General features: G+C 40.8%; 1 protein-coding gene across 4 annotated transcripts in view; it reads left to right on the top strand.

Annotated features, from left to right (window-relative positions):
* DCAF5 (DDB1 and CUL4 associated factor 5) overlaps window positions 1–12278 on the top strand; it is a 77397-nt gene that overhangs the window by 1308 nt on the left and 63811 nt on the right. Inside the window, exons 1-2 of one of the 4 annotated variants that reach the window (XM_055798021.1) lie at window positions 544–2115; window positions 9684–9827. In XM_055798021.1, coding sequence (XP_055653996.1) covers window positions 9716–9827 — 112 coding nt within the window. In that variant the 5' untranslated portion in view covers window positions 544–2115; window positions 9684–9715. Of the gene's footprint in view, window positions 1–543; window positions 2178–2550; window positions 8313–9683; window positions 9828–12278 lie in introns of those variants that run through there. The other 3 variants (XM_013305424.3, XM_027777318.2, XM_005230739.4) reach the window with 3 other exon arrangements.

The following is a 12278-nucleotide window of genomic DNA, read 5'->3' as shown; positions in this document are numbered from 1 at the left end:
GGCCGGGGCCTGGCCGGGCGCTGCAGGCCGCGCTCTCCTCGGGCGGCTCTTAGCGACAGGCCGGGGAATCGAGGGCCTATCCCGCCCGCGGCGGGGCACGGCGCGGCGCCCCGGGGCATGGGGCCTTGAGCGGCCGCGGCGCTGCTCTCCCGCCGAGCCGACGGACCCCGCGCCCCGCTGCGAGAGGGCAGAGCCCTTCGGGGCGGCGGGGAGCGGGCTGCCAGTCCGGGGGGGCTGCCCCTGCGCCTGCCGCGCCGCCCCGGGGGTGGCCAGGCCGCTGAGCGCGGTGTCCGGTGCAGGCCGCGGGCGGGGGGCGTCGTGTGGCCGCCCCACGCCCTTGGGGGAAGCGAGCTGGAGGGAGCGGCCTGCCGTCCCCTGCCTTCCTCTGCCGTCCCGCGGGCTGGGGCTGCCGGCAGCTCCCTCCCCCGCAGACGGGCCGCAGCAGGGAGGGCGCGTTCCCTGTCGTGTGGGGCGACGGCCCTCGGGGGAACTGCAGAGCTCCGTGGCAGCTTTGTTGAGATGGGTCTCTCCCCTTGCAAGAGGGTAACGGCCTGATTCTCAGCCGAGGTGCGAGGGGGTCTCTGTTTTGCTTGGACACCCTCTGGTGGGCTGTAAACAGCCACAGGGACTGTTGGGGAAGGCGATGGGTCACGGCTGGGCCGGCTGCGTATTGCCTTGCCGTGGTGTTTGGGCAGAAGCGGGCTCTGTTGCACAAAGGTGTCAGTAATTACTCCAGAAATAATGTGGGGTTTCAGTAAAAAGTTATTACGGCAGTTTGGTTACCTTTATGCAAGGGCAGAATAAAATCACCTTAAAAACCTAGAGTGGAAGCTGATAGACTTAGATCTTCTGAAATTTAGCTTTCTTAGCTGAAGAAACTTACAAGTGTTAAGTCCACTGATTTCTGGAAGAAGGGTCCGTGAAGAATCTTGTGTTGCTCTTGGGGATTCTTTTCTCTATATGCACACACAGCTTTTGAAATGGACATCCATGTGTCTTGTGACTATACGTATATATGTATATACTTACATGTACGTATATGCATGTATATGTGTTGGAAGGGAATGCTGATTCATCTATGGTAAAGTTCCCAGGTGTGCTAGAGTTGTCATGCTGGTTTGCACTGGTGCTTCACCAGTCAAAAGCAGAGCTATGTATTTCTACTTAGAGTGCTAGACAGGTCAAGCACATCCATTGTTGCTTTTTTATTTTCCATAATAAGTGATGGAAACACCATCAGTATTTTTTGTTTTTACTCAAGAAAATCTCAGGAGACACTTCAGGTCTTGTCGTATCATCGATGCACTTACCGATGTTGTCATTCTTTAGGCAGAAGCATAAAAAAGCTGGGGGCTGAAAGAGACTTTTAAGAATTAATTTTGTCCAAACTGCCTGAGTCAAAGTAGGTGCAGTGAGAGAATGGAGGCACATTTCCCATTGAGTAGCGTCTAAAGAAGCAATAAGTAAAAAGAAGGCTTTCAAGCTATTTCCAGTTTTCAATTTCCTAGCTTCTCAATAAAGCTATAGAATGTTTAGAGGGGGTAAGCTTTTCCTCCATATGTAGGAGATAAATGGTACTAGAGTTCTACCCTCCTAAATTTTCATGAAATTACTAGGAAGCAATGAAAAAAAGGTGGGGGTAGGTGGGAATGGGATGCTTAAGTTACAGGTGTTAGCAGTGCACAAATTTTGGATATTGAAGAACAGACTACTTTAAGTCTGACCTTATCCATGCCCTGAGAAAATGAAGAGCTTTAATTATGGTAACAGTTTGTAAAAAAGTTTTAGGTTTTCCATGGCCATAGGATCTAGAATGCTTTATATGACATAGCAACAAAGGCAGGTGTTTTGGTCTTCAGTCAAGAATAAGAAATTAAAAGGCAAAAAAATTATGGATACTCTGTTAAATTTCATGCCATTATAAACCCAGTATTCATTAAAATAACACTCAAGCCACTCCTTTTTTTAAGGTCATGCTTAATCTTGAAACTCTGAGAAGCAGCAAAAGCAGGAGAAAATACTAGGAGAGCTCAGATGAAAGATAAAGGAAGGGTATAAGCTGCTTCTAATCTGAAGTTTTCTAGTAGAGTTGCTTCAGAAGACTTACAAATGCAGGTAAAGCCTTAGAATAGATGGCATGTGGTTCTCTTGCCCCTCAAAACAGCCAGTGTGCTAAGGTAAGGATGAGATGTTAGATGCTTCCATCTGGTCTTACAGCAGCTAAGAGAGTTAACAGGGATATTGGAGTGTCTGAAAAGGGAGAGTGCAAGCCGTCTTTTCAGTTGTTCAGTCTTAAGTAATATGTGTGTTCTTAACCTAGAGAAGTCTGCTTCAGCTAATTGACTTATTCACAACTTAGACCTTGTTAGAGCTGTTTTAAATACAGCTGGTATAGTGCATTTGTCGTGGCTATACTGATGCCATTTAAATGCTTGTCTGTGTCCAAATTAGTGCTGTTCTAATCAGTATTGGCAGGAATGCTTTTCTTGGGTATGTGTCACACTTTTTTTTTTTTTTTTTTTTGATGTATCTCCCAGAAGCAAGCCTGTAAGACTAATGACTACTGTTTCAGTAAACATTTCAAACTGCTTAAACGGGGTTTGTATTACAGTTCCAGATAGTTTTCCTGTTAGGATTTTGGGAAGAACTTCAGTGTAGATAAGCCTCAGCAGGACTTTTGAAAACATGTTTGAAACTTTCTGGTATCTTCTTCAAATCTTGTATTAGAGATTACATAATTAATTTTGTTCCTAGCCACGTTTTCAAGTGAAAAAGTTGAGGTCTACAGGTTGGGTTGAGGGCTAGTCTGTAGGCTTTTGCTGTACCTGTGTGGAACTCAACAGTGTCATTTTAGAGAGGGGGAGAAAGAGAGAGAGGCACTAGTGTTTTGGGGCCGGAGTGCTAGAAGAAGGGACAGGCATAAGGACAAGAAATAAAGAAAATTAAGAGAAATTAAAGGAGGAGATGGGTACTCAGGAGAAGATGTGATAAGTAGAAAAGACCTATCTGTAGAATGACACAAGGGAAGATGAAAGCTTAACATACAAGAAATAAGTGGACTGAAATTAGTTGAACTGGCTGCTTTGGATGGAGTTGGAAGATCTCATTGGACAAAATGTGTCTTTGCAACACTCTATATTCTAGGTGGTGCTATTTTTCTGTTAACAGTTTGAGAAACACATGACTGTCCATGCATGGAAATTAAATTCACCATGCAATGATATGCAACTGACTTCTTCCTTCAGATATGCCAGGCAATTTAACTTCTTAAAAATAATCTTTACTTAGTCTGTGTAATAGTCTTTCTTTCTGCCATCCTCAGGTTTGGTGGATGTTTTCCTATTTGTTTATCTGACTCATTTTTCATGCCTACTATCTCTTACAAACATGAGTATCTTTATCAGAACTACCCACTTTTTTTCTCCTACTTTAAACTGCACTTTCAAGATAACTTCTGGGAAGTACAGTAATCTGAGGCTTAATTTATGCATATGTTCTTTTCTCTTGGCTTCTCTTTCCCACACCAGATAATGCAAAAATTAATAGGTCTTCTATGATTGTAAATTTGTAGGGATGCGAGAAAGTACTGGAAATTCATGCCATTTGGTTACCATGTAAGTCTGAAGGAGCATGATCCTAAAACAGAGGAATGAGGTGACTTTAGCAAAGGTGTAGATTGTTACTTCTGAAGTAAGAGATTCTGTATCAAATATGTTTTGAAGAGGGGCAGTCTTGATCTTAGTCTCTTTTTATCAGGCAGAATTCTGTGTGAGGATAGACATTCGATCCAGTTACTATGCAGTGTTTTCATTAATGTCTTGAGAAATTACGAAATTTAAAGGTGATACCAAGAAAGGCAGCAATAATTTCAGAGGATAGGAATTCAATTTAAAGTTAATTAAGAGACATTACCCGGGGAAAAAAGGTCATGTGGTTTGATAGGGACAAGTGCAAACTACAGCATGTGAGTAAAAGTGGTCAACTCTACAAATACACTGTGGAGACTAGACCATAGCCATGTAGAAGAGGATCCAAATGTGATAGCAGATCACAACATAAATACCTTCAGACATGATAAAGCATGTGAAGTAATCCTGCTGTATTTGATGCTGTTGATGGAGTGCTGTGCTCAATTTTGGGCGCTGTGCTTTAAGAAGGATGTGGCCAAACTAGAGAAAGTTCAGAAGAGGGTATAAAGAATGATCAGAAGTCTAGAAAAATGAAAGGCTGAAAGAAAAAGGCCCATTTAGTCTACAGAAAGAAAAGCTGAGTAGAGACACAAGTCTCAAGCTGCATAAAATTGTTTTTTTTATTATGACATTATTATGACATAAAGTTGTAAATTCTTTGTCCACTGGAAATAGGACTAAGAAATGGTGTTAAATTATAGGAAGAAAGATTTTAGGATGCTGTTTGATTTTACACTTCCCCTTCATCCTGTGGTTCATTCACTTATTTCTCCTCTCCATTGTTTGTAACATGGCACTTTTATGGCTTAAAGTTGTAAGTTGGTATGATGGAAGCATCTAAAGAGGGGGAAGGAACAGGAGGGGAGAGGTTGTTTATCTGACAGTTGATTTTCTGTCAGGTCAACATCTTTAACCTACTCACCCTCTGGCTGCATCACCACTGAATTCAGTGGGAGGGAAAACAGCAGGAGCACATGGCAAGGGGGAGTGGGATTACATGCAACGTCAAACTGCACCCTCAGGGTAGATATTAGGATAATCTGCCTAATGGCAAGGATAATGAAGCACTGAAATAGGCTGCCTAACGAGGGTGTGAAATCTACCTCTGTGGTTTTTAAGAACAAATGAGACACACATCTACTGGGAATAATTCTGTCACAGTCTGGCCTTTTGCCCATGACCAGGGTCAACTAAGTGATCATCTTCTTGAAATACCATCCAGTCTCCCACTCTTCGTGATTTGTGTAACTTCTTGAGTAGATAAAAGCATTAAGTTTAATCTTTTATGTTATGATTTGGAAGTGTTGCCCGCTTGCCATGTAGGTTCTTCAGTGACTGTACCTGGTGTATGGGAGACAAAGAGGAGTAGTGGTCTTCAGCATTGTCCACAGTCAGCTCATTTAATGTACTTTGAAACTGCAGGTTTTAAGTCCTGACTGGTATGATTTTGAAGTGTTTCTGTTAGCACACGAGCTCAAGTGTGTTTCATGAGCTATGCAGATACTTTTTAGACTAGATTAGCTTTTGGCAAGGGTATGTTCTGGCCCCCTTAGAACCGTTTTAGGACTAATAAGAACAGTCCTGGACTACAAGTACACTACTGTTACTGTGAGGTAGACTTCTCTTCCAGAATTTAATTGTGTATAAATTTAGTGATTACCCGTTTAGGAGGTAACTAGATCAGAAAGTGTTTTGGGGAATATCTAGTCCAAAAGCAGGGCAAAACTAGAATGCTTTCATTTAGGCACTGTAGAGGCAGTGAACTGTTTGCTGAAATATATGCCATGCTGAGTCATTTGGGACCTGTTCAGTTATCTAGAACAGGCATGTTCTACCTATAGCCTTTGTCTGTGCTGTATTAAAAAACAAACAAAAAACCCCAAGCCAAAACAAAACAAAAGAACTTTTTTTGGGGAGCCTTCCCCCTTCTAGTCTTGGGGTATGCAGCATGTGCAACCCATTCTGAAGTGGGCAAACTGTGAAGAAGACAAGACACTTTTAATTCTTCTCAGGAGATAGAAGATTGTCATGGGTGAACACAAAGCATTTGTCTGCATAAGAACCTATTTCATGATAACTATTCCAAGAGTTGAAATGCAAGCTTTCCTTTTAGGTATGCTCAGTTATGTATCTTCTGGGCAGAATTCCCTAATCCTGCCTGTGTCTCTCATCAACATTAGTCAGAAGGCCCAAAGCATTAACAAAGTATTCCAGTGACTTGGGGCAGGGAAGAAACGTGTGTGTGTGTTATTTTTTTATTCACGTGTGCTTGTAAAAGAAAAAAAAGGAAAAGAAATACTGCTTTTCTCTACATCAGGAGTTATATGGGAAGGTCATAAAATTTTCAGCCTCTCTGACCACCTACTTTGGCCTGACTTGTCTTCCTCTCTCACTTTAATTTTGAATGTAGAAGCAGTTTTCACCCATAATGAACACTGAAGTACTTGACTAATTAAACCGTTTAAAATGTGGTTCCTTTTTGAAAAGTAACTGTAGAATGGCATTGTATGATTCTTAGCTGGGTCACACAAACTTTTACTTTTCAAATTGTCAGTCAAGCAGTTCTAAACAGAATCAGCAAAATAAGATGGAAGTGAAACTTAGTAGATGTCAAATTTATTACTTCTGACACCATGAACTGAAAAATTACAAATTCCAGACTTTATGTGGGACTTAAGTTTCTAGAAAATCCAAATGTGGAGCTTTGGTGGCTAAGGTATTTTCATGTGAGGCCATATATTCAGTTTTCCCAGATGTATAGTAAACCTATTGCTGTTAGTATGTGCTCAGTATCATGTCAAGAACATACCCTTGTCATACACAGTTACTCTCTTTTGGGGAGCATTGTGGAGTTGCAACAAGTTTGTGCAGTGGGTCCAGTGCTTTTTGAAAACTGTTGAGTGGCTTCTTTGCATGTATGTGGAATTGGTGTACATGCACAATAAATCTGTGCTAAATTGATAGCATCTTAATTAATCTTCATTCAGGATCAACTGTACAGGACGAGTACTACAGACCTGAAGTTTCCTGTAATTTTCAGACTTGTAACTTACATTGCAGAATGTGCATGCACTTTGTGTCTGATGAATCGTGGTTCCTTTCTACAGAGTGTAAAAGCTCTGTATGTTCACATTTTCTTTGCTGTTTTCCTGTATACCTATCCATACATGTGTACCTCTCTCAGTTCTTCCCTCTAACTTCTGTGAGTTAGGTTTAGGTTTTGGTAGCAGAGACTGCATTTGCTGGTTTGCCCTCTCCTGGTTTTGGTCACATAAGACTTGCCTTTCTTGGGTATATTTGCCTGTGACTTAACAACACTTCTTGCTCTTTCGTATGAGGATGTAGACACTTGTAAAGTGTCTTACTGCCACAAATCCTCCTTTGTGACTGCACACATTGGTAAGGCTTTTGCTTTCTGGTAGAACTGGCTTTAAGTCAGAAGTATTTTTGGAATAGCTGAATTGAAGTTAGAAGGGAAAATGCTTTCCAGCCAGTTAACATTATAATTTTATTAAACTTCTCTGTCTCAGTGGGGTATGAGAGGAATAAACCTGAGGCATGAAACAGGGTTGTAGAAATTCTCAAAAATAAGTATGTGCAAGACAGTACATAGATGGCGAAGTGACAGTGTTGCATGAGTGTGGGGAGCATTTAGAAGCTGCTAAACTTTGTGCCGCCACATGTAGCATTGGATACACAATAGTGGGGCCCTTTGTACCAAAGTCTCATGGAGATCTAGTCTGGAAAGAGAGAGATATCTGGATTCAGTAGGAAGAGTTGTTTCAAAGATGGAGGCAGAGGAAGCTGGCACTAAGGTATAGGAACTTATAAAAAAAGAAGGTACTAACAACTTTTTAACACTGTGAAAGACTTTTCTACACAGGTTGCAATTTTTCCTGCTCCTACTGTACTGTAAGTGTGCTGGAAACCTCAGTTATGTTTGTTGTCTTTGGTTATCTTCTTTATTTTTGTTTATATCTGGACTAGGTGGGTAGTGGAAATGTATATGAGTTTGCTGTTAAAGTAAGACACCTAGATGGTTGTGCTGTCAGGTAGGAGGATGTGTAGTACTGCAGTTGGTTGGGGAATTGGTTTGCTCTGGTAACAGTTAACAACAGTATGTTACTATGTTTCACCCTGAAATGTCTTTTACAGAAGGCTTGTGAAAGACAATAAATGTAGTCTGAGAGAAGCAATGTTGGTGTTCACCAGCCTTAAATGTTGCGTAAAGCGTCTGCCAGGTAGTGATAAACATTAAGACCTGGCTGTTGGTAGTTTTGGAAAGTAACCACTTTAAGTTTGACAATCACTTCTTTGTTTTAGCGTGACTAATGTGGTTGTACGTTTCAGTAGTTGTGTATTTCTATGTCTCTGTATTACTACCCCATCTGCAACCACTAGGGTGCAATTACAACTTTCCTATTTCTAGATAGAAGGGGATCTAAGCTCCCATCAGTTTAGTTGACCATAAATTACTGTGAGTTTTTCTGGACCCATCACATTTGTCTCTTATTCCCAGTAGTTACCAAGTGCATGGCAAATCTTTTTTAGCTTGTATTCTTGTTTGCTCTGTGAAATACAAAATCAGGAGGAGGAATATGCAATTAATTTTATGGAGCATGGGTAAGCATAACATGCAGCTGTAGTGTCTATCAAAGTGATTGTCATAAAATCTGTTAGGAGACTTAAAGGCTGGGAGACTTAACTTAAAGGATGTTTGACATAACTCAGTCCCATGGGAAAACTTCTTAATATCATCATGTGATGTGAAAAGTTTTAAGAAATCTGATTAACGGGAGTCATAAATTCTGTTTATGCATTTACCTCTTCTTGAAGTAAACCACAGACCAATTAATTTCAGTTTCCTTTTGTCTCTATTTCATGCCTTTTACCTTCTAGATAGCAGCTCAGAAGGCATTAAGTTTATGCTTTTGATTATGCAAAGAAGCAGTAAAATGTTTTAACTGAAATCATCAGGTTTCTAGTGGCACCTTTGACTTGCGATGCTATTCTCCTTCATTTCTTATTAGAGACAGGTAACAAAAATATTTTGAGTCTGACTTGAAGAAGATATTTGCAGCCTTCCGAAATTGATGTTGAGAGTGCTGTCCAATACAATAGCATCTTGGATTTTTTTTTACTTCCTAATAATACTTTAATGCAATTGAAGCATGAACAGAGTCTTTTTTATTTATATTTTTTATATATATATAGTTCTTTTATACTAGACAAAGAAGGAGGCACTTAAATATGTTTGTGTTTAGAGCTCTGAACTGAGAGTTGCACTTAGGCAAGCAATTCAAAGTAGTACAACAAGATGTAAAGCAAGAAGGAGTTGAACTTCTTTTTCCCAGTTACTCTCTTTGTCAGGAGTTCACCTCAGAAATTTCTGTCTTAACCTTTACAGATGTAGAAGCATGACATAACTGTGCATACTGGAGACTTATGAATGCTTCAGTAAAATTGTTTTATGGCCACATGTCAGTCCAGTAGCCAACCTATGCTATGAAGGCTTTGGGAAGACTGCTAGAGAAGATACAGTTGTTAGTGAAAGGAGAAAAAAGTTCCTGTTTTATGAATAACACAAACGATGCTGGTAATGAAGAGTTGGTGTAGAAGCCTTTTGCCAAAATGCATATGTTAATTTGGCATGTAATTAATCTACAGCTTGCCACAGAATTTTAGATACCAGTAAAATTTTGAGTCTCAAGGTTACTATAGGTTGTCACTGTGTGCTGGCAGAATGGCAGCTGTTTAATCCAAACTTTTCCTGATGATTCCTCTTGTTTTCATTAATATTAATTGAATATCTGACTTCATGGCATCTTAATGTGAATGCATGTCTATATATCCAAACCCTTGCAAGTTATAAGTTTTTTATGCTGATTAGGGGTTCAGCAAAGTGTTCTATGAGTAACTGCGGGGTTAAATAATTTTTCTCATCAACTTACACACCACTGAGGCAGTAATACACACTTCCTTTCTTTCTTCCAGGAGGGGATGACCGCCGGGTCTTACTTTGGCATATGGAAGAAGCCATCCACTCAAGAGTCAAACCAGTTCAGCTGAAAGGGGAGCATCACTCTAATATCTTCTGCCTAGCTTTCAACAGTGGCAATACGAAAGTGTTCTCTGGAGGTAAGGAAGGAAGAGCATCCTGATTTCACAGGAGTTTATGTTGTGAATGCCTTAGAGTAGAAGCCATGAGCGACATCCTGCTCTTTCCCATAAGACTCCTAAGGATCTAGAAGGTGTTCTTTGGGAATAGGGAATTCTTCAGCTAGCACAGTATTTTCAGTTTTGTCATGCTTCTTTTCTTAAACCCTGGTGTAAGCACATTGTGTCACGAGCTATCCTGAGAATCCTGGGTCCAGTGTGCCCATACTTGTGCTACAGACTCTGGAACATGGTCTTTGTTATTCCCTTTAGCTGTACTGAGAGTAGACCCTGTATTGTCTCCGGCACTCAGACCTGATGCTTGAAAATCTCTGCTGCTGCTAGTTGATTTTAATGCACCTTTAGACGGCTAATGAAGGACTATTGCCATCTATTGGTGGATTACTTATTCTCAAACCTCATTTCAGTCCTCACTAGATAAGAGTCTGCCTTTTAGAACTGTTGACACATTGGGCTGTGATTGGCCTTGATATTCTTCATATTTTTAAATAACCTGCAGTTAAAGACTTACATCATTGATTATGGTGGATTTTTGCTAAAATGCCGGGTTAGATGAGCTGTGACAGCTGATGCACAGACAAACTGGCCGTTCTTGTCTCTTTTTCCTCCTGCAGTTTGCATAAACACACTGTGTCTTTGCCAGAAATTATTTCCATTGGAAGAGTCAGGAACTCTTTCAGCTGCTCCACCAAGATTCACAGAGCTCATGTGCAAGGGCTGTGAGTCTGACTCTTGGATCCCTTGTAAAGAGTCATTTTGCTGCATGGCCTAGATGTACCATCTGTTTTATCTCTGTCAGTAAAATGGAGCTAACTATATTTATTCACTCAACAGTGTTCTGGGAGATTCTGAAAAGATCTGAAAGGATTGTGTGTCCTAAGATCTATTGGTTGTCACACCCCCACCCCCACCCCTCCAATACTGAAGCTAGAGTTGTATTTAAATCACGGAAGTTGGAATACTTAAAAACTGTCCTAAAAATCAGAGTATGAAAACTAGCACAAGGTGCACAGAGCTCAATTCAGTCTGTAAATAAAAGCTGCCAATGACTAATGACTTAGGATCTGATGACCTTTCCCTAAAGCAGCTCTTGATAGCAGAGGAGAAAAGATTTTCCACTTCAGTACAAACTGGATTGCATCCAAGGAATTTCAGAGCTCTTTGCTTTGAAGGAGCACATGTGTAGCCATGACAAAAATGGAAGGCAGGAACTGAGTGGACAGTGTGTTGCATGTAATCTCTGGAGAAAAAAGCTGTCTCAAGATATCAAAGAAATTCCCATCCTTGAAGAATACTGTCACCCTTCTCTGTCCACACATACTGAGAGTAGAGCAGCATTTGAAATGAAAGATCCCCTCTTAGTAAACTGCATGCATTTTTTTTTTTTTTTTGCATTTAATGTTTGATATATGAAAAGCTGAAATAAGCCTACAGGGAACTGCATTTGTGCCTGTAGAGGCCTGAGGTGACAGATACAGGCTTTAGGCCACCTTAACTGTGCTCCTTGGTATATGCTCTGCAGTATTTCATCCCGTTAGATACAATTGAATGGAATGGCAGATACTTCTTGTCTTTCTGATCATTGTAACTGCAGTTATCAAAGCAGGAGAGATTATAAATGGCAGAGTTGCGTATACAATTATAACCCAATCATTCTCAATGAAGAATGAATTCTTCTGTGTTAAAATGCTCTAAGTGGGAACTCTACTGGGCTGAACAGCAGTAACGTTTTCTGCAGGGATGAAGCCTTACCAGCAGCAACCAAGCAGTTTCTGGTTAGATTTTTGTCACCCCCTTCTCCTCATACACACAAAATGGAGAGAAGCAGTGGTTGTTCCTCACACCCCCTCCTTTCATTCTTTCTGATTTTGGAGCTTGTGTTGGAAGGGAAGGTTGATCCCATAATGACTAGAGGCTTGAAGCCAGGCCTCTAGAATGATTCTCACGTTCCTGTTCCATGGAGAGTGAGGAGGAGCAGTGTCTGCTGGAGGAGATTTTGTCACTGGAGAAACTAGGCTGAATTTTTCACTGGTGAAATACACAGGCACTGGAGTAGTTTTACTAGGTATAAACCTTGCCTGTAATGTATAATGGGCAGTTTCCATTGCAATTAATGGTCAAAGGACACTTACACATAAGTGACTTGTTTAGCGTACCATGGAAAAGATGAGCTACTGCAGTAATCTGAGGCTGACACAATTTATCTAGGAGCCTGTGCAAAGAGCAAGTGGATGTAGAAAAATCTTACACCTCATTAGTCAAAGAGAAGCTTTTGCATATTTCTTCTGTTGGGACAGAATGCAATTGAAATGTGTATGGGATAAATGAAAACTGAGTCAACTGAACACTTAAGAATCATAACAGGAAATCTTGCTTCTGGGCCTCTACATTAGGAAAGCTTCACAACTTGAT

Source organism: Falco peregrinus, chromosome 1, assembly GCF_023634155.1.
Source record: "Falco peregrinus isolate bFalPer1 chromosome 1, bFalPer1.pri, whole genome shotgun sequence".
Taxonomy (NCBI): domain Eukaryota; kingdom Metazoa; phylum Chordata; class Aves; order Falconiformes; family Falconidae; genus Falco; species Falco peregrinus.
This window is presented reverse-complemented; position numbering and strand designations above follow the sequence as displayed.